We start from the raw sequence: 23845 nt of genomic DNA, 5'->3' as shown, positions 1-23845 counted from the left end.
AATAATAATCATAATTATTATATATATATATATATATATATAATAGAATTTACATAAACTATTGTTTTAAATGTTAATTTATAATTATTATTCGTAGTTAATTTCACACCCCTATTAAATTATTTTTTAAAATATTTAAATTTTATATCATTCTATATATTTACATTAATGTACCATCAAATTATAATTTGGTTAACACGATATAAATTGTTAGCCATATCTATGGTATGAACTCTCTTCTTGGTCGGCTTGTAATGCGATGAATAAAGAAAAAATATTGTCACCCATGTCAATCATATAAACTCTCCACTTGGTTGGTATGTGATGCGATGAATAACAAAATTTAGCTTCGTGGATGTATAACCAATATGACTCCTTGAAATTCAAGTCTAAAGTGCAAATTGATATATTTTCTAAGATGAAAGCTAAAAGGATATAAAATTAATGTGTCAAATTAACTTTTCTTTTCCATTATGCAACTGTTAAAATTATAGATGATCTAGTTTGAACAAGCATGACATGTGCATGTAAGAAGCCTACGAACTCCTCAATAATTGAATTTCACAATAGCTACATGTCAAGCTATGCCTCTTAGAACGGGAATCCTATAGATGACATGGACTCTCTATAGGAACTTTTTTTTTCAAAAGAGATCTCTTTTCAATCATCTAGTCAAAATTTAATTTTGACCATTGATGGTTATTTAAAGGTCAGTATCAATAACCAAGATTAAAGTTTAACTGAATTACTACTTTAATGAGGACATTTCATAGAAAAAATATAAATTCAGACTTGATCAATTTGACCTTCTAATGATTTTAATACTAAGGACACAAACTGTAATAATTTATCAGTCATTTATTATTGAATAAACAACTCATCGGTGATGATTGACGCTAAGTTGATATACCGCAAGAGAACTGCCTGAAATTAGAGTTTACGCTTGCTTCCTTTCTAAAATTGAGTTCTATATATGTTATTATCACGCAGATTTGACAAGGAGAGAGTGCTTGGCTTTGTCAGCCAACAAGGCAGCATGAACTTTCAGTTTCCCTTTTTCTAATCAACTTATTTTCACATGCACGAAATCTTCACGTATGAGATAAGATGAGACATTACGTTTCATCTCCACTCACATTACTGCTTTTCTTGGTGCCCAAGTGAGCTTCAAAAAGTCCTCTTTTTAGCTGTTCCAAAAAATAGAGAGATTCCAGTGTGATGATGATAAAAGTGACTTGCATGCAAAATTTTGCTTGGATTATTATTATTTTTTTCACTCAGTTTCGATTTCAGAGGACGAGTGCATGAAGGAAAGTCTAATACTGAACAGTCTTTTTAATTCATAGAAAAAAAAATTGATTTGTACGTATGTTTTTCAATTATGAACAGCTTTAATCTTAATGGTGGGTCTGCTGTGTGGCCTCACTCCAGAGTGGGCTCTGCCTATAGCATTGGTAAAATTTAACTCATGATTAATCACTGTAGCAGAAGAGATCAATGACACAGTGGTATATATTTGGCCACAGTGCCCCTCTTGCCGGATGCTTCAGTCTTTGGTTTTCCCTCCTCCAAGAAAAATTATATGCCAGAGGAGAAAACCAGAGATCCAAGAGGGCTTGGATCTCTAAAGTTCACTTTCTTCTTCTTCTTCTTCTTCTTCTTCTTCTTCAAGCTCAGCTTTGATTGGATCAATGGAGGAGCAACTCAATCCTTTAGCTGTGACTCATCTCCTGCAACACACCCTGAGAAGCCTGTGCATCAGCAAAAGCTCCCAATGGATTTATGCTGTCTTCTGGAGGATCTTGCCGAGAAATTACCCTCCTCCCAAGTATGCAATTGACATCTTATTTTATGTAGCTGATCCTCGTGTTTAATAAATCAATTGCAGGTGGGATCTCCAAGCAGGGGTTTATGACAGAAGTAGAGGAAACAGGAGGAATTGGTACATGCATTCTTTCCTCAATCTTAAATTTTGGATTTGATATCATTTCAGCTATAAATTATATATATATATATAAAGCTTTTCCTTTCTCAATTTATTAGGATACTTGCGTGGGAGGATGGTTTCTGCAATTTTGCTACTAATTCCACAACCTGTGATCAATTAGCAGCAGGCACCTCATCAGCTTATGAAGAATGTGAAACTAGTAAAGGCCTCCAACCTGAGCTCTTCTTCAAGATGTCCCATGAGATCTACAACTATGGAGAAGGGTAGTTGTCATAAATATATACATATATATAACTTTGTTTATTAATTCATATACATTTAGCAACTTGATGTTGCAGTAGTGATGGATATAGTCCACGAATTAAGATTATTTTGGTTGCAGCTTTATTGGAAAAGTTGCTGCAGATCACGGCCATAAATGGGTGCTTAAGGAACCCCAAGATCAAGAGATCAACTTCCTCTCCTCTTGGAACAACTCTGCTGATGCAGTTAGTGCTTCTTCCTTTGCTTCTTGCTTTAAGTTAATTTCTAGTAACAAAAGAATATATATATATATATATATATATATATATATATATATATATATATATATATATATATATATATATATATATATATATATATATCTGTGAGAATAATTTTTTTTAATTTTTATATAAATTTTTTTTGTGCAGCAACCAAGAACTTGGGAAGCTCAGTTTCAATCAGGCATCAAGGTCATCTTTCTTAGTGGATGTTAATTCGTTTATCAAAGTTCATTAATTTTGGGTATTTAGATTAATTAGTTTCACATTATGTTATGATTCATGCATGCAGACCATTGCTCTAGTCGCAGTTAGTGAAGGAATTGTGCAATTGGGATCCATCAACAAGGTGATTAATTAAGATAATCACCTTTGCGTGCATGGCGACGTCTTAATTAATTGATTAATTAGTTTTTAATTAATCTTACGTAGTTTAATAATTAAGTTCATTAATGAATACAATTAATGAAGGTGATGGAGGATTTGAGCTTCGTCGCGTTGCTCCGCAAGAAGTTTAGCTACCTCGAGAGCATCCCCGGCGTCCTCCTCCCCCACCCTTCCTCCGCAGCGGCCGCGGCCGCCGCCTTCCCCATCGTTGACGGGTGCAACCAGCTGGCTGCTGCCTGTGCCCCCCACTGGACCGCATCCCTACCCCTGCCCCTGCCCCTGCCGGACTTGTATGACCAATACTTGATGGCGCAGCAGATGAGGGTCACGCCGTCAATGAGCAGCCTCGAGGCGCTGCTCTCGAAGCTGCCGCCCGTTGCCCCGCCACCAGTTGCCCCGCCACCAGGTTTCATGGAGATGCCCCCACCGATGGCCGGGCTGATGCAGAGGCCGCTGGTGGGTGCAAAAGAGGAACAAGGAGAGGAGAAAATGGAAGAGTTACAGCCGACGCCGCCACAGCCAGAGAGCGGTGGCGAGAGCAGCAGCTCATTGCCTTCGTATTATCTCAATATGACCAAATTACCAGGTCAGGATCATGATCCCGAGGGCTTCTAATTAATAATTAATAATGAATCATTAGTTAGGGAGTGATCTACAAAATATTGTGAAAATCAATCTATTGAATCAACTTAAAAATTATATATCAATCTCCTTGTTGATTACTTTAGATGCTTACTTTGTGCTGGTAATTAAAGATCTTTATAATCTGTAATGGTTAATTAATTAACTTGTAAGTTATGTTTAAACAGTAAATATTGCTAACTACTCATCCAATAATACTTCTTCTTAAATTACGTGTATAGTACTTTCATCAGTGAATTTAAAATACACATTGAATTATTTATTTATTTATTCATTTGCGCCAAAGTGGCTTCAAAAATGTAGTTTGGCAACTGTCCAGAATGAGGAGAAAGATAATTGGTGAGACAGATATTCTTTTGTTTGGGACTTTATTTTTAGTGTTACATCAAGTACTGTGGTGATCATTTTAGCAATAACTGCTCGTGTGTTGTATTAATTCTCCTAACGTGAAATAATTCTCCACTTTAACGACATTAAATTATTATAAACAACTTTTAAATGTTAAAGTAATAAATTATGAACAATTATTTAAATATAGAAATATTGCTGAAAAAACTTGCGATGGTTAAGTGTTAAGGTCTTATTTGTAGATACCAAATATGAAGCCAACTCCCCCTCATTCAAGCAAAGGCCAACCAACTGTTGGGCCTTTGCGTTTCAGTAAAGCCCAATTATCCGAAGCATGACAAGATGGCCACATCTCAGCCCACTTAGTGTAAACTATGCCCATTAAATGAAATCATCAATAGCCGGCCCGGAGCAGCAAATATATTATTTATTATCAATAATAATGCATAATAAAATTCCAAAATGCCTAAAATCTCAGATTTTGTTACTTATTTTTTTCTTCTGCGTTCCCTCCCCTGCTTATTTGAAATAAAGACTCGTGCGTAGCTTTGACTATCTTTTTGTTTAGTCTTCCTTCAATGAAGATCCCCAAACCATTCAATGAGCTCAGGAGAATCCAAGAATTAAAATCGGAGGAGACTTGATACTAAGTTTTATTTTTAAATAAGTAAAAAAAAATCAAATAAATGAGTAATAATCAATTGATGGTTTAATTACTCTATTAAATAAATTTAATTACTGGCTTGTTCTTTCCACTATTGATATTTGGCCGTAGAAGATAAACAAAGTAAACTAAAAGACCAAATCAAACAAAACAACAGAAACTATTATTGATTTACTTGAACTAGCGTTAAGGGAAAAAAAATAATAAAATAACTATCAGGATGAAAAGAAAGATAAGAAAATGGACGTGTTATCCTCTTTTCTAACGGTCTCAACTAACTCCGACGATCAGAAAAAATAAAACAAGAGTTGCTCAGGAAAAAGAACTATATATGGTTAATTAATGTTGGTCAGTTGGAAAACTACAAAAGGAAGGAAAGGAGGAGGGTTGCTACACTTGACAAGAGAAAGAAGAAAGAGAGCTATTGTTGGAGAATGAGACGAGAAAAATAACTAAGTTACGTCTAGTTGAGGAAAAAACATAGAAAGTACTACGAAGGAGAAAATAAGAAGAAAAAGAAGAAATCAGCGAATGGAGATTTGCGCATGAACTGGTGTGAGTAAGGCTACGTAGGTGGGAGAGAATAAAAACACAAGAATATTCTTTCTTAAAAATTTCCTTTAATCCAATTAAATTTGTTTTAATCATATGACCAAATCAAATCTAAATCCATCATGGTTTAGATGAACATATTCCTTATCTTCATGTCTATCCATTGAATTTTATTTGACATCGATTTAATTTTAATTTAACATCTTCACTCAATGTATAAACCCTTCAAATGATCTAATACATTGTGTATTAGTTAAAGTGTTTACGTATAAGATATGGATTATATATATATATATATATATATCTTACTATTTTATTAAAAATCTCCCCCCTTTACTAACTAATTTTGGTGAAGCCTAAAATGAATTTACATTACTATCCTTTTTTTTATTCACACTAAAAATAATTCCAAGGTTTATTAGTAATTCCACAAGCGAAACAATCAGTGATCTAGAGTTCGAGACTCAGCTACGACGTATTATTATGAATTTTTCTCATCATTAATTTTTTCTGGTTGTTTTATATAAAAAAAATAAAATTCTTTTTAGTCCCACATCTTAGAATTGATAACACTATGATCAAAGAAGCTTCTATAAATATTTTAAACCGACGATGTTAAAAAATATACTTTTCTTAATTTCTTTTACTAAGATAAGTATAATATTAAATTAAAATAATTTATTTTTATAGGGAAGCCCATTACAGTAATTTATTGCTAGGGCCCAAATAATTTATATATTATTATATTACACACGCAACGTGTGCTGATCACACTAGTATATATAAAACAAGAGAAAGTCAACATTTATTTGGGCATACTGAATTTAAAGGGGCTTCAAAGAATTGGATTCTTGTAAATGCTTTTTTGATCCATCCTTATCTAAACACTATCCAACTCATAGATTGAAGACTCGAGGCAAAGTCTACCTGCACTTTGGTAGACAAACCTTTCGCTTTTTCGGACCGAACTCGGATCGTCTAGTCTAATCCTGTCCGAAAATGAAAAGGTGACTAATTGAGGATGTCACTAATATATTGACTAGATGTAGATCACACCCCACTTTATAAAATAAGTAACGTCAATGCCAACAATGACGAAGCTAGGATTTATTATTTACTCAGGCTAAAAATTTTTTAACAGAAAATAAAATAAGATATATATTCATTAGACATGAACAAACAACAATTAAAAATTAACATCGAAATTGTTGGTTGCAAAAATTTTGATCGGTAATGTATTTTGGGATAAAAATTTAATTTCGTCACTAATTTAGCGATGAAATTTAATAGCTATCGCTAAATATAACGACGGAATTAAATTTTTATCACTAATTTCCTTAGTATTTAAAAAAAATAGATATTCAGAGAAACCTATAATATTATCACATGAAAATATTCTAAAAATATCTTTTACAAGATAAATAGAATAGTTATAACATGTATCTTTTATTTCAACTCAAATCCATACAAAAACTCATTTATCAACCAAACAGATAAAAAAAATAATGCGTACTAAAAATATATCAGAATGTAAATTATTAAAAGATTTATAAAGGTCTAAAATTGAGTAAAGTCTAAAGTTGAGTAGAATCACATAACTTATGGGACTAGACAAACACATCGAATAGGTAACCAAAACTCTAGAGTTGAAATCACATCAAATTCTAGACAAAAGGTAACCATGTTCCACTAGTATGAGCTACATCAATAAGGATGACATTTGTAGTATTTTTAGGTCGAATCCTGCAAAATCCGAGAGTGCAGGTCAATTCATTAGCAAATCCAAAATATCAAGAATACCTTGATGTATTAAGCTCAATAGCATGAAATAGAAAGCTAACCTCACCTCATTAATTTAAAATATAATAAGTCTAGGTTGAGTGGCCAAAATCAAGTTCTGTAAAATCCATTGGCAGTTCTTCTTGAGTTCTGCAAAAAAAAATTATATTTAAAACGGATAGAAAATCAAAATCTAACAAAAAGACTAATATACATTCAAATAACTTTCAAACATGATATGCCACATGCCAATGTAACTGTAACCAAATATAGCATCTCAAGTCTCAACTAAACATTTAAAACAAAAAATAGTGAATAAAGAGTAAATATGCTTACAGAAAAATTCTGCAGTTTTTCACTTCGACAAATTATTTGATGTCTTAAGTAGTTTGATCCATGAAAATGTAGGAAGAAGTTTCTAATAGTATCACCCAAAGTTCTCCTATTGACTTTGGAATATCAATATACCATGAACAAGGACGGTAAAAGACTGGCTTTAGTGGTGATCCAATGGTATAATCTAACTTCATTTATGAAATACTTTGATACTCCTAAAAATGACAACAAAAAGTAAGTCAATAACTATGTTACAATAACTTAATCTGAGAAAATAACATCATAAAAGATTCTTGCGAAGTAAACAAGACTACAAGCTAAATAGGTTATGACATATAAAATGGCACAGTGGTTGATCCAAAGCTTGCAAAATTTTAATATGCAGAAACCTTGGTTAAAGTTGAACAGTGAATAATGTAAAAGCAGACAATTTTATCTCAAACATTCAATTTCACCTAGTAAATGCATACCTTCAATACCAAACTAAGTTTTGTGTTCTGGCATGCACTATGCATAGCTTCAATACTAAACTCCAAAAATACAAAGATGATCCATATATATGTTACTGAAGTTGTGATTTATGATTCTTCAAAGTATAATATTCATCAATATAATTATAGAATCTGAATCAATACTTAAAGCAAACTCTCTTTCAATGTAGATAATCATAGAATCTGTCAGAAAATTCTCTTCCATTCTATTACGAAGAATTGTTTTAACATGCTTCATAGCCGAAAATGCACACTCTGTAGTTGTCGTAGAAATAGGCAAAGTTAAAACTAAACGGATCAACTTATCAATCAAATTATAGTATTGCATTTTTTTGTTTCAAATAACCCTCGACACAATTATAAGATAGTGGACATTTTTCTAAAAATTTCATGACAAACTATATCAAGCTCATAATGTTGTAGTTGACACCTCAAATTATACATTTCTTGTTCAGTGAAGTCCTCAAGATAATACTTCTCAGCAAGCATACAAATCTTATCAATGTTGAACCACTTAAAATTATCTTTTGGATTCAAAGTAGAGCTAAGCATAAGAAGTTCTACTATCTCATCACTGAATCTAGAGTTTAACTCTTCCAACTGAAAATCTATTGCAGCATTAAATATATCATAATAAAACTGATGCTCAACTATGATGGTATCATTTTGTTGGCATGAATGACTAGAATGCTTATAACGAGCACTCATCTCTGGTATATGTCCAATCTAGTGCAAAATGATTTGACATATGAAAGAAGAATATCAAAACCATCATTTCTCAATGTCAGAAGAAGTGTTTTAGTTGTAGAGACCAAATCCATTGCATTTATGATATCAAGAGATTTTTATTGCAAGGCATGACAAAGTAAATATGTGATCCTCATAATTTTATGCATCAAATGAAAAATAAAAATAAAATCAAAAGATTTCATCACCATTAATGAAACACCAGCTTCCCCACGCATCGAAGTAGAGGAACCATCAGTGATAATGCTTTCAAGCACATTAATAGTTGCATTGTACTTATCTATTAAGTTACAAATAGACTCAAAATGGGAGCTCCAACGAGTAGTTCTGGCTCGATACAAAGTACCAATCTGATTAGCTCCTCGCCCAATCTCACATTCACCAGCAACAACAGAACGTGCAATTTCATTAACTTGAGCAAATTGTAACTCAACATTGCGTTTGGAAGAAGATGTAACAAGATTAACAATAAGCATCATATTCGAAAAGAAAAGCATTTAGAGATCTCACTTTCAGCAGCTGCAACAACGCTAACTAGAGTCGGTGGGCAAAGTAATGTACATAATATGCATAGGGGCAATTTTTAAGAAATAAACCTTGCAATCCATTAAAAGCACCACTTATGTTTCTAGCACTGTCATATCCTTGACCTCGCATATTATGTATTTCTAGATTATATCTAGTGAGGGCATCACATATTTCTTTCTTAAGCGTTGCAGCTGTGGTGTCATGAACATGCACAATTTAGAAAAAACGCTCTTGCAAAAAACCATGGACATCAACAAATCTCAAAATTATAGTCATTTGTTCTTTGTTAGATACATCCTTTGCTTCATCCACCAAAATACAAAACTTAGAATCTCCAATTTCATAACGAATTTTATTTCTAATTCTGTTACCAATAATATGCAAAATTCCTTTTTGAACTTCTGGTGAGGTATACTTTGCATTTCCCAGAGCTTTCTTTAAGATAACATTGCCTATACTAGCATTCCATTTCCCCAAAAGTTTTAGCATCTCAATAAAATTACCACGATTCTGAGAATATGAAGATTCATCATGACCTCTCAATCCACATGCTTGCAAACTAAGCCAACAGACACTTTCAATTGTTGCTACAAGTCTTAATCGATTCTTTTGTATCTGTTCAGAAAATTCTCGATTCATAACTTTATCTATATGTCGAGTTACATTCATCACATCAACAACAGATTTTACGGATTTATTATGCACCGAATTAGAACTTCCCATGTGAGACAAAAAGACACACTTGACTCCATCATTAACGCGTTTCCAACTTTTAAACCCTACAACTGTAAATCAAATTGTTGTGCTTCACTTAATTCAAAAAGGTAACATAGAAAATAAAATGTTGCATCCTTTGAAGAAGAGTACTCTAACCATGGAACTTTTTTAAACCATGTATATTGAAATCGACAATGTTGATTTCCTGATTCAGACCGCGGGTACTCTTGCAATTTAGGTTGATATGGACCCATTTTAATATAAGCTCGCCTAATTTCATCATGATAATTAACAGGATATCGCCACATTGGAATTCGTAATCTAGGATCTCGTTCGAGTGAAGTTTCATCAAACTCAACTCTTTGAGATTTACAAGGGCGTTCGAACTCTTCATTAGAAATGGATGTATTAGTCTCGGTCCTCTCGGATGATGAAGGATTATCAATTCTTGACTTAAAGAATGATAGAATATTGTTTCCCCTTTTTCTCTTTTGATTTAACATTAAAATATCCTAACACAAACAAATTTTGACATGATCAACTTAGAATCTCAAAATCTTAAAGAACGATTTCTAATATAATTTCTAGTATAAATCTAATTTGACATTAAAATATCCTAACACAAACAAATTTTCATATGATCAACTTAGAATCTCATAAATCTTAAAGTACGATTTCTAATACAATTGCTAGTATAAATCTCATATTCGCCTACATAGATTCAACAGTAATAATAGTAGCTAAAAATTTAACATTATTTGTTGAATTAAAAAAGTACTATAAATATTTATGATTGTGTTATTTAATATTTCACATAAGAACAATTTAAATTAGCAAAATTTTAAAGTAGAAAATAATTAAGAAATCAACTAGTTTAAAATATACATAAGAACAATATTAGTAAAAAAAATAATTAAAAATCTAAGATAGAAAATACCTCTCTTAGTATTAAAAAAAAAAAAAATCCAAATCTCGAATGATGAGGATGCTGCGATTTGGTGCAGACAACCACAGAGGAATAATCTCATCAAGAAGCAATTGATGGCTTCTTTCTTATCAGGTTTGAACTCTTGGTATAGCTTCACAAATCACAAAGAGTTGCTCGTTTTCTTAACTGTAAGGTATCTGTTTAACAAGACACACCTAGATGATTAGGTTTTTTTTGTTCATGGGGCAAAACAAAAGAAATTCCAAAATAGAATAAGAAAGTATACATGCAATAAATACAAAACAACATTATAGAAAAACCCTAAAATAATAACAAAATTTGATTTTTTTTTTCAAGAAAATTTCATCTGATTGGCCATGACTCAGTTTGGAATAGGCGGGCCTTCTCACTTCTAGCCAGTGGTGGCTAAAGTGGTGAAGTTGCTGGCGTTGGTGAGAGGGAAAAGATGGAAAACTCAAAGGCGGAGAAGAGGGAGCTCCGTTCTTGTCGAAGGGAGAGATGACTTCTTTGAGTATGGTGTAGCCCAGACAATCGAAAGAGGACTGAGGAATGGAGTTGTCGAGTCGGAGAAGAAATCGACAGGGAAGACTGAAGAGAAAGAAGAAATCGACAGATGAGAAATTGGCAAGGAAGAGAATCGGGCGGATGCGAAAAAAAGTATTAGGGATTTTATATTTTTCTAAATTTCTACCTCTTTCCGACGGATTTGGATGCCACCCGGGCTGCCCACTTAAAAAAAATGGGGCCCAAGGTTAAATTATCAGATAAAAATAAATTTTAAGAGGAAATTAATGGAAAAGACCCCTGGGCTACAACCCGGGTAACGTGCTGTCTAGCTCCGCCCTTGAGTGCCAAGCGAGGGAGGGATCCTCGGCATTTGTCCTCCGACGTTCAAGTCAGTCACTAGAATTGTAGAAGAAAATGGAGCAACAATAGCACAAACGCAAACAGTGAATAATGCGTACCTCCACCGGTGTATGAACCCCCCTTTATATATAGAGTCCTGGTAGGTGACATGCATGGTCCATGAGACGTGGACACCTTCTCTAATATGTCATATGAAAAACTTGTCAGGAAAGTATCTCTGACACATGCCTTAACAGAGTGTGCATATTCTTGATAAGATAGTGGAAGCTTCTGTCGTATGATCCTTCTGTTGACTATGCCTTGTGGCAGCGGTACTATCTCTCAAAAGAATATTGAGAGGTATGACGATGATCCAGCTACTCGGCCAAGTGAGGTAGTCGCTCGGCTAGGGACTCCTCCGCTCGGTCGACCTCGACTATTCTTCTTCGCGGTGACTCGGTATAATCGACTGCCGCCTTCCGATCGGACAAGCGCTCCTGTCTCCTGGTGTTCTGTCATTTCATACTGAGGGTCTGATGATCTTACCATACTGTTCCGAACTCTATGGACGGTCAGCTCGACCAAGTCTGTTCCAATCGAACATTGTCTGTCCGACGGACCTTTATAATCGGCTACTTTTATCACCACATCATATTCTAATCTAATCTAATACAAATCTGACCAGAATTTCAGATGGAAGGAATATTCTGTACCTTCCTTTCCTGTTCATGCTCTTTAATTATCAGAACAATTTCTTCGAACAAGAAGCCATCTCATTATCATTTGCAGCAGTAACAAACAGGGAGATGCTGCATCCACGGCCATGGAACTTCGGATCACACCGAATCTAGCACCAAAATCTATTCTTGCTCAATCTTCTTTTGTCCTCATCCTCAATCTCCCATGGCCTTTAAATCTTTCTACGAGCCAAGCACGACGCAATTCCTCCGATGAGCAGCTCATCGGGCAGCAAGATCCGCCCGGCGCTCCTCATCGTCATCGTTGTCCTCGCCGTTGCATTCTTTGTTTCCGGCCTCGTCCACGTCCTCTTTCGGTTCGTCTTCAGGAAGCGCCGCCGCTCTCCTCCGCCTCAGGACGGCGGCGGCGGCGAGTCGTCGGTGCCTGATCGACGGCTGCAGCAGCTGTTCCACCAGCACGACTCCGGGCTCGACCAGGCCTTCATCGACGCGCTCCCGGTGTTCCTCTACGCCGACCTCGTTGCGGCCAAGGAGGAGCCTTTCGACTGCGCCGTCTGCCTCTGCGAGTTCGACGCGGCCACCGGCGACGAGCTCCGCCTGCTGCCCGTCTGCGGACACGCCTTCCACCTCGCCTGCATTGACACGTGGCTGCTCTCCAACTCCACCTGCCCCCTCTGCCGCGGCTCCCTCTTCCCTCAGAGATCTTCCATCGAACACATCGCATTCAACTTCAGCGACCGAACCCAAGACGACGAGGAGGCCGCCGGAGAGCCCCACGCATGCGCCGTCGAAGAAACCGCCGCAGTGAAGGCGTTCCCGGTGAGGCTTGGCAAGTTCAGGAACTTGGGAGACGGACACGGAGACACCGAGGGCACCACCCATGGCGACTCAAGCGGCAGAATTGTGATGAAGAATTGGAGATTCAAGGAAGGGGAGAGCAGCAGCAACAGCCGTCGCCTCAGCTTGGATGCGAGGAGGTGCTTCTCGATGGGGTCGTACCAGTACGTGGTGGCCGACGCCGAGCTCCACGTCGCCTTCAAGAACTGCTGCTCTTCCGCTAACAGGGGAAGGGAAGTGATCGGCGCCGACGAGGCCGCAGAGGGGAAGCGACTCGGCGTCGGCTGCCGGCGGGAGAGCTTCTCCGTGTCAAAGATCTGGTTATGGAGTAACAATAAAGAAAAGACGCTTTATTCCAACACGTCCGATCTCGAAGCAAGCTCGCCATGGAAGAAGATAAAAGCGAATTGGTGATGCTGGTGACAATTCTTCTTCTCAACACAAATTTTGCCACCGATTATTCTCATGGATTAGTTTTTTTCAATGGCTGAATCCTCTGCATGGAAAGCTCTTCAAACATGCTTCCATGCATACAGCAAAATGATGAAATAAATATACTTTCTACCTTTACCTATCAATTTTCTTGTTCCTGCAAGAGGGTTAGAACAGAACTTGGAGAGTTTCAGAGAATGATGAGTGGAATTCCTTGGTTACCAGAAAGACAACTCTCCATTTTCTCATGCACATGCTGCTTAGATGTTAGAACTATTCTCCATGTTAGGCGAATTCGTAGTCTACTGTTTTGGCATCAATATTTATTTCTGGGGTTTGGTTTCAAGTGGTTGAGTCCTCTGCGTGGGCCCATGTTATTGTGCTGTCACACTTGTGCCAAACTTGATAGTGGCCACTGCTCGAGCCAAAATGTGTTCTGGAGATTCAGCTTTCTTTTATGTTTGCATCTGTCTTCTAGTGATCAGTGAAGTCCTTTGTCACACAATTGATTCCAGCAAAGAACTCATTTGTAGCCATTTGCATCCTTGTGAGGGTGACTGATTCAATTACACAAGTGCAAATGTCGATGTACCGAAACATTCTCCTCTATTATTATGAGTTGTTTGGAGTTGTGGATTGGAAATTCACGAGATACGATATTTCAATAAGAACCAACATATACAAATATAACACGAGGGCAAGCTATCAATAGTTGATGAGCTGGAAGTTTCCCAAAAGTGATATTACCAAAAACTTTAATACTGTAAATTTGAAGGAAACCATATAAAAATGCTAATGATCTTCATAACTATATAATTTAACTCAATCACAGATGTTAATACGAAACGTAGAGGAATTAATGATAATATTTCACCTATTGAAAATAATGTAAAATAGGATGAGTGAACACATATAACAAATCCAAATACACAAATGAATGCATCAGGGACATCATCGATATATTACGAGAACTTGCGACAAAATTGTCTTTACTTCATGAAGGTTGTGAAACCTTCTGAGTGTGAGTGATGGGGATTGGCAAGGAAGAAAGTTGTATCGTTTGATGTTAACTAACACGGACTAAAGCTGTCATGGGAAGACCATCAGGATACACAGATTCCATTAGTCGAAGATGAATTGAATAAATTATGTGTCCGATGACCAAACTCAACAAAGCTTTTCGAAAGAAACCTGACTGTGCTGCTTGTCTCTGTGATTTTGAGTTGAGAAAGAAGAGATGCCGTGCAACAACCTTATCACTTCGCTGCAATCTTCGACATAATATTTGGCTTTGCTTGGTTTTTGCCCAACGGTGCATGCAAAAACTTCAGGAACAGAGGGAAACTGATTGCTTGAAGCTGTGCTGTTGATACTTTCAAACATATCTTCATCGGATCGGTCGTCCCCAATGCACAGCACGAAATCTGGGGGCTTCCCACTCTTGGTCAAGGTCCCAATAAGCTTCTCGACGACCACCCCTTTACTCACTCCCTGCACGTGATATTCCTCTTATCAACTTTCCAAATACAGCAAGAAATAGAGCAATCACGAACTTGAATGGCTAACACTAAAGCACATACCTGTGGTTTTACTTCCACGATATGCTGACCCCGCTTGACAACTACTGGTTCGTTTGCAAGAACACTTTCGAGATGATCTAGCAGTTCTTTGGCTTGACATGAACCAAAGTCAGGATCTGCATATTGATGATGCCACACAATTGCACTCTCCTTGAGTTCTACATTTGAGCCATCTGTAGTCTCGGTGTACAGCTGTATTACAGGTTCAGCTATCTTAAACCAATCCAAGACAACAGGAACGGAGCTTGATTCCCACTCGGCATCCTTTCTCCACCTAATGATTGGAATAAGACTAGATTGTAACAGGAACAAGCAATTATAAATTGCAAACTTAGCAGCCTAAGGGCTTTTTACTTATGTACCTGATGAAATAGCCATGTTCAGCAGCAATTCCCAGGTTTTCACACGAAGAAAACCAATCACCAAGAGACTCCCTGCCTCTCCCGCTAACGAGAAATACAGTATTATTTGGATCACTGCATAAGCTGTTCAGGATAGATAAGGTTTCTGCACTTGGAGTTTTGTTAACAGATGTTTCAGACATAATGGTACCATCATAATCCAAAAATATAGCCCGTCTGCAAGTGTTTTTATAGGCTGATAAAATATGGCTTAATGTCAATTTCCTAAAATTAGGCGAAAGGAAAAGAACCCGGAAATTTAAACCAAAGCCAAGAGCCCAACATCTTCGACTGTAGTGGTCCTTGCATGCTCTCTCCAGATCCTGAGAAAAACTGCTAGCCCAGTAAGAAACATGATGTGAGCTGACATAACGATAATGCTTTTCATGGCGCAACTGTTTTTCTGAATCTTCCAATTTCAAGGATTGATACAAAGCATCACAAACATCCTCTGTACTCCAAGGGTTCACTCTAAAAGCTCCACTAAGTGATGGAGAGCAACCAACGAACTCGGATACAATGAGTGTGCTCGCATGGGAACTGCCAATACTGATATGTCTACTCATATCCATTATCTCTGTTCCCTGCCTACAAACTACATACTCGTAAGAAACTAAGTTCATTCCATCCCTCACTGCATTTACAATGCAGCATTCAGCTGCCACATAAAAAGCGATTTTTTCATGGAGAGGTATAGGCTGGTCAATAAGTACCACTGGCTCGTAGTCTGAAGTGCCATATGAATTGTTTATCCTTTTAGCGATAGATTTTGCTTCCTCATTTGCTTCTTTTACATCTTTTCCTGTGCTTCTAGCAGGATTTACAATCTGCACAAGGACAACATTTCCTCTAAGACTAGGACTCCTCTCCAGCAGAAGTTCCAATGCTAGCAACTTTAGGCTAATGCCTTTAAATATATCCATGTCATCCACACCGAGCAACAATTTCTTCCCCTTGAACTTTTCCTCAATCTCTTGAACTTTTGAAATTGTTTCAGGTTGATTCAGTAAAGAATGAAGTCGGCCAATGTGAACACCCACTGAGAGAATCTTGATGTTCACAGTACGACCATAGTATTCAAGTCCAATATAGCCACGTTTTGACTCATAGTTCAGTCCCAACATCCTGCTACAGCAAGATAAGAAGTGTCTTGCATAATCATATGTCTGGAAGCCAATTAAATCAGCATTAAGCAGTGCCTTGAGTATTTCCTCTCTGACCGGTAATGTTCGGTATAATTCAGATGAGGGAAATGGGCTATGAAGGAAGAAACCAATCTTTGCCCGGTTTAGTCGTTTCCTTAAGAATGTAGGAAGAAGCATAAGGTGATAATCATGGATCCACACACTGTCATTGTCCGAGTTCATTACCTCCAAAACCTTATCTGCAAATTTTTTGTTTACTGAAATGTAAGCTTGAAAAAGAGAACGATCAAAGAGGTCACCCTTATGAAGGCAGATAGGAAGCATGTAATGGAAAAGAGGCCAAAGTTGCTGCTTGCAGAACCCGTGGTAGTACCTCTTAAAGAGGTCAGGGGGGAGGAATGTTGGCATGCACCTAAATTCTGCCAAAAGCTTCTGTGCAACTTCTTCTTGCTCACTAATGTCTACATCAGCCTTAAGATTTCCTACATAAATTACTTCAGTATCAGAAGAAAAACCATCTTTAAGTTGAAATAGAAGTGAGTCATCATCCCATGCAAAACACCATCGTCCAGTTTTTTGATCTTTCACAGAGTTCAGTGGAAGGAAGTTGGCTACAATGATTCTGCGGCTCTGGATTGATAATATAGGGGAACATGAATCTTCATTAGTACTTGCTCCATCAATATTATTTATGATTCCTACTGTCGTCATCACTCTAGAAAGTGATTTAATAGTATCAAACTCCATTGCATTATCAGACCCTAATTCAAAAAGGTTGGCACATGATTTTGACAACATTTTTGCAAAGCTCTATGAATCTCGATGACCACAGCAGAAGAGCCTCTCAATTACAAGTACCACCTCAAAAACTGCCAAAGTTCATATACAGGAGGAATTCCAAGAATTGAAACTGTAAACAAACAAAGGCCGCATATCAAAAACCATTAAACAGTCTGCTCAGCAGGAACAACCCAAAAAGGATACATAAAATCTTCAAGGTTTTCATAATGATATATTAATTACCATCGAGCATCTACTCACACAAAAATGTATGTTCACAGATCATTGCAATTTCAACACATTTTGTCAAATTTAAAATTTCATACTTTTACAGGCATATAATCACTTGTTAAATAATGATAACATACATGCATGCATGCATGCATGCATACATACACACACATACATGCTTTATTTTTAATGAAAAGGTTGAATATACATACAATAAATTAACCAAAAATTAACAATAGACAGGATTCCTAGAATGTCAAGGTTTGCCAACTATATCACAACTGGAAAGTGATTTCATTGTGCAAAACTAAAGGGTACTAGAATTTGCGAGATTTCATTGTGTGTAATCAGTTACTGATTAAACGTAAATCAGCACAGCTTGGAAGTTATTGAATATTTGTGATGTCTGATTTTCTGTACTTGAAGAGGAGTTATCATACATAAAATAAAGGGCAAGTTACAGATTTTAAGCATGAACCAGCCTGGAGGAACAAGATCCCTATATCTTCACTTATTTATTGAATATCTAGACTCCCAAAATGAGCAATATCTTTAAAAACACATGCACAAGGAATAACTGATTAGGTTCAACAACTGCAGTCAGTACAATGTATTTAGATCATCAATCTCTCTATGACTATCAGTTTTCTATTAAAATGAAAAGGTATCAAACATTGTAAAAAAAATCACAAACTGCAACTGTAAAAATGAAGTGAAAAGACAACTTGAACTAACCAACAAAGAACCAGATGAGGCCTAATTCAGGAGACTTGATGATGCTTAAGTGACTGTTAAGTCTGGAAAGGAAAATCTTGAGTAACCAAACATAATCACAAACACACACAGTTTATAATTTATATAAACAGGTATGTTGCAAGACGGAAAAGAGATACAGAACATATATCACAGGATGTTATGCTAAGACTTCTTTGAATCAAACTATTATTTCAATTTTACCAAAAACAGACGCATCTAGAACACTTCAGCAATTATATCAGTGCTTTTGATAGATCCAGAGGTTGAGCATTTCTGATTCTAGTAAATACTTTTTCCTTTTATACGGTTATATAGTAGGAATTCTTTGGTAAAGTTTCTTGACCAAAAATGTACTCTTTGAATGTTACAATAATTGAAAATCAGAAAGATTTGGATTTCTTTTATACTTAATAAACCTTTCAACATGCAGAGTGATTTGGTTAATGATAATTGTTTTTATGCATAATGTGATCATTACAATCCATTATCGTTGTCCTAATCTTTAAATCAAATAGGAATAAGAAGACAAATGGTTGAAAAGACCAGTTTAACATTAAAATGAGTGCTGGTAAATTTTACTTGGCACCCCCAAAAGACAAATCCCATCACTTAAGAACTTGACAACCAAATTTTGAGAAAGAGCAACTTTAAAGGCTTAGTTATTGATAATTCTAAAATATAACTGAATATGAAACACCGCTAAATCTATCACCAAGTCATATTTGCAAAAATAACTAAGGGCAAGGCATGCAAACTTCCAATTTAGCAACAAGGGTAAAAATAACTTATTGCTTCTAATCACCCTCAATCCCCCTGCAGAATCCATTTAGACATCCCCCCTCCTGATTGAAACCTCACCAGCACCACCTGAAGGAAACACTAGAAGTCACAAAATCATTGGTGTTGCTCACATAAAGATAAATCGTTGCTAAATGGGATCGCCATTACTAACTGACTGTGGCTGCCATGATGATGTGCTGACCTGACTATTGCATCTGAAAGTAGGGAATTTATAACAACAAATCTGGTAGCCTCGGCTGTGACATGAACTCCAATTTTGTACAACACCACCTAGAAAACTGACCGAGATAATCAGGTGTACCAATTAAGGGTTTATCTAAAGGTCTACATTCAAGTCAGTCACGCAGATTTAGAACATCCATTTAATAAACATAATGGCAATGCCCTTTTCAATCGGTCATCACAATAAATACTGGATTGCTTTTTACAGTCTTAGGAATATGATACTGGTCTTGTAAGTTTAAGACGTAAGTTTTAATCAAACAAAACTTTCTAGCAACAGCAACAATCAAACCTTATCTCATAAGGTGGGGTCGGCTAAAACATAGCACTAAGCAAAATTCTTCCTGTGGTAAGAATTGAAACCGTCTCTGAGATAAGCATGAAAAGATAATGAAAAACCAAGAAAGCACATAAAAGCCGTCTACAAATGTAAAAACGCCAAAGTCAACTTAATTATTACGACCGTTTCCAAATAATCACCTCATTTTTCCATATGTGGACACAAGAGATAAACCTAAAAAAAAAATATCCGCAAACAAACCAACAAGAACAAAAAAGTGAAACAAAATCCGACCATTGTAGAAATACTCTCCTCACGTATGCATAAACAGTAGTGGCGACAGATATAATTCGATTTTTTTTTTTTTGGTTTTGGAAAACAACAAATTCGACCGACAGAGGCAAGCTCATCTAGAATCTCCCAAACCAAACAACACCAGGGCAATCTCCCAAACCCAACCTTTCGATCCAAACTTTCTCAACACAAACAAATCCATCAAGAATCACCCGCTAGGGACATCCTAACATCAGAATCACCGAGTCTAACAACGGGAGAACGAAAAGCAAAATCCAGTGGCACTCACCTACAAGTGCGGCAACGCGGAGAGAAAGCCTCGATCTTACGGAGGGCTCGAAGAAGGCGGCCGAGACGCGCACAAAGACTTCGTCGGCGCAGTCAAAGCAGCTCGAGAGATGGCGTCCCTTCTTCCCCCCTCGCTCTCTGCCCGGATTCGAGATGGCGACGAAGCGGAGGGCCAGACCAGTTGTAACGGAGCGGAGACGGAAACGTTCGGCGAGGAAGGGGATCGAACTGGACGGCATTAAATCTCGGCTTTATTCATTTTATAGCGCTCCTCGCCATGCTTCCTCTCTCTCTCTCCCTCTCTCTCTCTAATAAATGTTTATCCATTTATTTAATTTTATTTATTACTAATAATATTTTTTCTAAAATATTTCAATAAATCCTTCTTTCCCTTGAATTCATTTAGTCCATCAATATGCCATTATTTACGACAACTGCCACTGGCTCTATTTCAAAAACACCCTCGTTCTTCAGGAAATTTAATATATATGTTCATATTAAATTATGAGTAAAGTTAGGATTGGATAAGGTTGGGTACCTAATTGGAACACTGGACCATATCCTTATAAAATAGAGATAGGAAGGTTTTGATGTGACGTTAAAAATAAATTAATTAAGAATTTTTACCAAAAAAAACAAAAGTAGGATCAATTAAAATAAGATGATTTTAAATAAAATTAGCAAATGGAAATCAAATGAGTTAGATGAAATCCAAATTGTAGGATTTTACTAGTTATTATCCTATTATATTTTTCATCTCGCAAATATTCTCATTTCAATATTATTATATCAATTTAATATTTTTTATTCTTTGTCTAATTTTATTTAAAATTATTGTTTATTGAATATTATTAATATTACATTGTTTTTTTATCAATTTGATTAAAATATTCAAATTTGATACGCACCACTTTAGTATTATTATAATATTTATAATTATGTCTTCTCATGTTGTCATCAAAGTTTAGGGTTTGAATTTGATAAAGCTGAAATTATTTTTAACTATTATTATACAATTATAATTGTTATGTTAAAATAAGAATATTTGTGAGCATTTTTTTTATAACTTTTTAAAAATAGGATGTCTTTGCCTAAAATAAAAATAAGTGCATCCTTTTCAATATTTTTGCTCTTTAATTAACGTGTCATGCACCATTATCCATAATGCCGGGATTAGGTTTTGAAAAAATAATTAATTAAAAGTTGATTGCCTTAAAAGTTGGATTAAGTTAATTTAAAATTTATCAACATGGATAGGACTTTCGAAGAGTGTTTGGCAAATTCAATTTTCCTCAATAAATATTCTCTTGCATTCCTCTATAAATTAATGGTTTGGCATTCGAATGTAAACGAGTTAAGCCGAACTTGAATTAGACTAAAGCTTAGCTCGATTCGATTTATGCTATCTCAATTTGTGTTTGAACTTCATATTTAATTATAGGCTCAAGCTTAAGCTTGAGCCCAAGCTCGATTTTATTTATTTATTAATAAATAAATTTATATATTATATATTATGTATTATAAAATATATATTTTTATTTGTTCATTTGACTTGATGAACCACTAATCCAGTAATAATTGAATTAAAAATCAAACCGTTTCGAACGGGATCAACTTTAAACGCGAGTTGAGTTTTGACACAGTCGTTCATTAGTGACTCATGAATGACTTGGATCATTTACACTCTTAATTTACTATCCATTTAAAAATTAATTTTAAAAAATTATGAGGAAAAAGAAAATTATATATATATATATATATATATATATATATATATATATATATATATATATTTTGTATTTAATCATTTTTATTAGACGAGGCCATTGCGTGCATAATTAATTAATCGTTGACAAAACACAATTGGATAAGATTGGACCGCCAAAGCAATTAATTATCATTAATGGAAATTTAATCGGTTAAGAGTATTTTATGATTTATATATATTAAAATTTACATATAAAAATAACAATGTTATCATTATTATAAAACTCATTTTTTTTAATCAAAGATACTGTCAGCAAAATATAAGAATCTTCTAACTTAAGCAAGAGAACACAGATTTATATCTTCATGAAGAATCACGATGGATGGTCAAAATAGGGTTTGACAATTAGTGACAAATCATGCAAATCGTGTCATAACATTTTAATATCAATTTCACATATTAATAACACAAGAAATAAATTTAAATTCACTACAAATAGGATCAGAATAATAACATTATAAACAAAATGTGATTCGATATAAAATATTATTCATGTTGTTAAGTTTCTAGAGAGATAATCAAACCTACTCCCACCTTGGCCCACTTGTAATTGTACTTGTTATATATATATATATATATATATATATATATATATATATATATATATGCATTTTAAATCATTTAAAAAATTTAAGGGTCCTTTTGAAAAAATAAAGTTTTAGAGGATGAACATGCAAAATTGTAATTAAAGATAGGATGCATTGTGCACAAGGTTGTAAAGATAGGTAGGAGTCCCCCACATACAAAACGGTTTATTGTATTCATGCAATGGATAAGGTTGTCGACCTAATCCTTAGGATTCGATCGATATGTCATACATCAACGTATCTCGCCTATCTTTGTTTATATATTTCTCCCTCGCTCTTTGATAGACAAAGATAGAGATGCTACTTCTTGACTATGTTTATATCTCTTCATTCCTCATTTCCGAAATAAATTCTATAAAGGGATCCTTCGATAGAATTTAATCTCGATCATAATGAAGAATTAAGCAAGTGACCACTTAACTCGGTGATTATGATTTCATTTATTTGTGTAGTTGAGCGACTGCCTAGTCAAGTGACCGAGTAACGTGAAGTCGAGCACCGAGCCTCAGCCACCTTGGGGTCTTTTTTTAATATATTTTTTTTTATTTAGGTTTAGGTAAGTGGATAGGTCTAATTTAGTTATTTAAAAAATCAACGGCAAGATTTGAATATTTGAAAATTTAGATACGTGGCTTAACAAATTGTTGGTGTATCAACTTGGCGCCAAACAAATGGAAGGGGGTGGGTCCCGACTCTATCGCATCCTACTCATGGGGGCGGGGTCCATCTTGAATCCAGTCACCCGAATGGTGAGAACTCGGGTAAAATTTAACCGGAAGTCCTTAACCTGAACATCGAGGATGGCGTAACCGTAATTAATGATCACTTCGAGGGCTGTCGTTCCGACACATCGCCTGAAACGGACGACACCGCCATTCACGGCCCGGTCCTCGAGGGCGATCCGACGGACGAGGAGCGCAAGCATATCCACAGCGGACGGTTGCCATGGATCGGATGGAGATGGGCGGCGGTGGGACCCGCGTTATCTTTTGGATGGGGGAGGCGCTGCTGTCGTTGACGCGGAGGCGTGGGGCGGACGGAATGAAGCGATGGGGGTGCGCCACGAAGGCCGAGATCGTTGTGGGACCCGCCTCTGAAGATTTGGTGGCAGCCAATCACGTTGCTTGGACTTCGACCGTCCAGTCCTTCCGCTGCGGACGTCGACGTGTGTCTGGTCCGGTCTCTACTTTCTTTATGCCTCCCGTCATTTTGTCAATATTATAATTCCAGGCGTCATTTTGTCATTTTTGCTATTATTTTCAAAGTTATATAGTAATTTGTGTCAGG

The 23845-nt window shown here is 36.0% G+C and overlaps 3 protein-coding genes across 4 annotated transcripts; 2 read left to right on the top strand and 1 right to left on the bottom strand.

The window, feature by feature from the left end:
• The first annotated feature begins 1520 nt into the window (after nucleotides 1-1520).
• On the top strand, nucleotides 1521-3710 carry LOC121994524 (protein RICE SALT SENSITIVE 3-like). The gene is made up of 7 exons (XM_042548530.1): nucleotides 1521-1828; nucleotides 1889-1942; nucleotides 2044-2211; nucleotides 2331-2436; nucleotides 2623-2664; nucleotides 2765-2821; nucleotides 2944-3710. Exons 1-7 carry the CDS (start codon nucleotides 1692-1694, stop codon nucleotides 3472-3474), a joined length of 1095 nt encoding a protein of 364 aa, XP_042404464.1. The 5' UTR covers nucleotides 1521-1691; the 3' UTR covers nucleotides 3475-3710.
• An 8524-nt stretch (nucleotides 3711-12234) lies between these two features.
• On the top strand, nucleotides 12235-13988 carry LOC121998456 (RING-H2 finger protein ATL46-like). Its single transcript, XM_042553396.1, has one exon. It carries the CDS (start codon nucleotides 12409-12411, stop codon nucleotides 13405-13407), a length of 999 nt encoding a protein of 332 aa, XP_042409330.1. The 5' UTR covers nucleotides 12235-12408; the 3' UTR covers nucleotides 13408-13988.
• Nucleotides 13989-14273: 285 nt separating this feature from the next.
• On the bottom strand, nucleotides 14274-20498 carry LOC121998455 (probable alpha,alpha-trehalose-phosphate synthase [UDP-forming] 9). Of its 2 annotated transcripts, XM_042553395.1 has the most exons (5): nucleotides 20205-20498; nucleotides 18298-18359; nucleotides 15368-17461; nucleotides 15006-15279; nucleotides 14274-14916 (listed from the first exon to the last, which is right to left on the bottom strand). In XM_042553395.1, the coding sequence occupies exons 3-5, from the start codon at nucleotides 17347-17349 to the stop codon at nucleotides 14593-14595; spliced, it is 2580 nt and encodes an 859-aa protein (XP_042409329.1). In that variant the 5' UTR covers nucleotides 17350-17461; nucleotides 18298-18359; nucleotides 20205-20498; the 3' UTR covers nucleotides 14274-14592. The 2 variants fall into 2 exon arrangements, with proteins under 2 accessions (XP_042409329.1, XP_042409328.1); XM_042553394.1 differs by lacking the exon at nucleotides 18298-18359.
• Between the last annotated feature and the right edge of the window lie 3347 nt (nucleotides 20499-23845).

This window comes from Zingiber officinale, chromosome 6A (genome assembly GCF_018446385.1).
Source record: "Zingiber officinale cultivar Zhangliang chromosome 6A, Zo_v1.1, whole genome shotgun sequence".
Taxonomy (NCBI): domain Eukaryota; kingdom Viridiplantae; phylum Streptophyta; class Magnoliopsida; order Zingiberales; family Zingiberaceae; genus Zingiber; species Zingiber officinale.
Note: the sequence above shows the minus strand (reverse complement) of the source record. Positions and strands in the feature narration are given on the sequence as shown.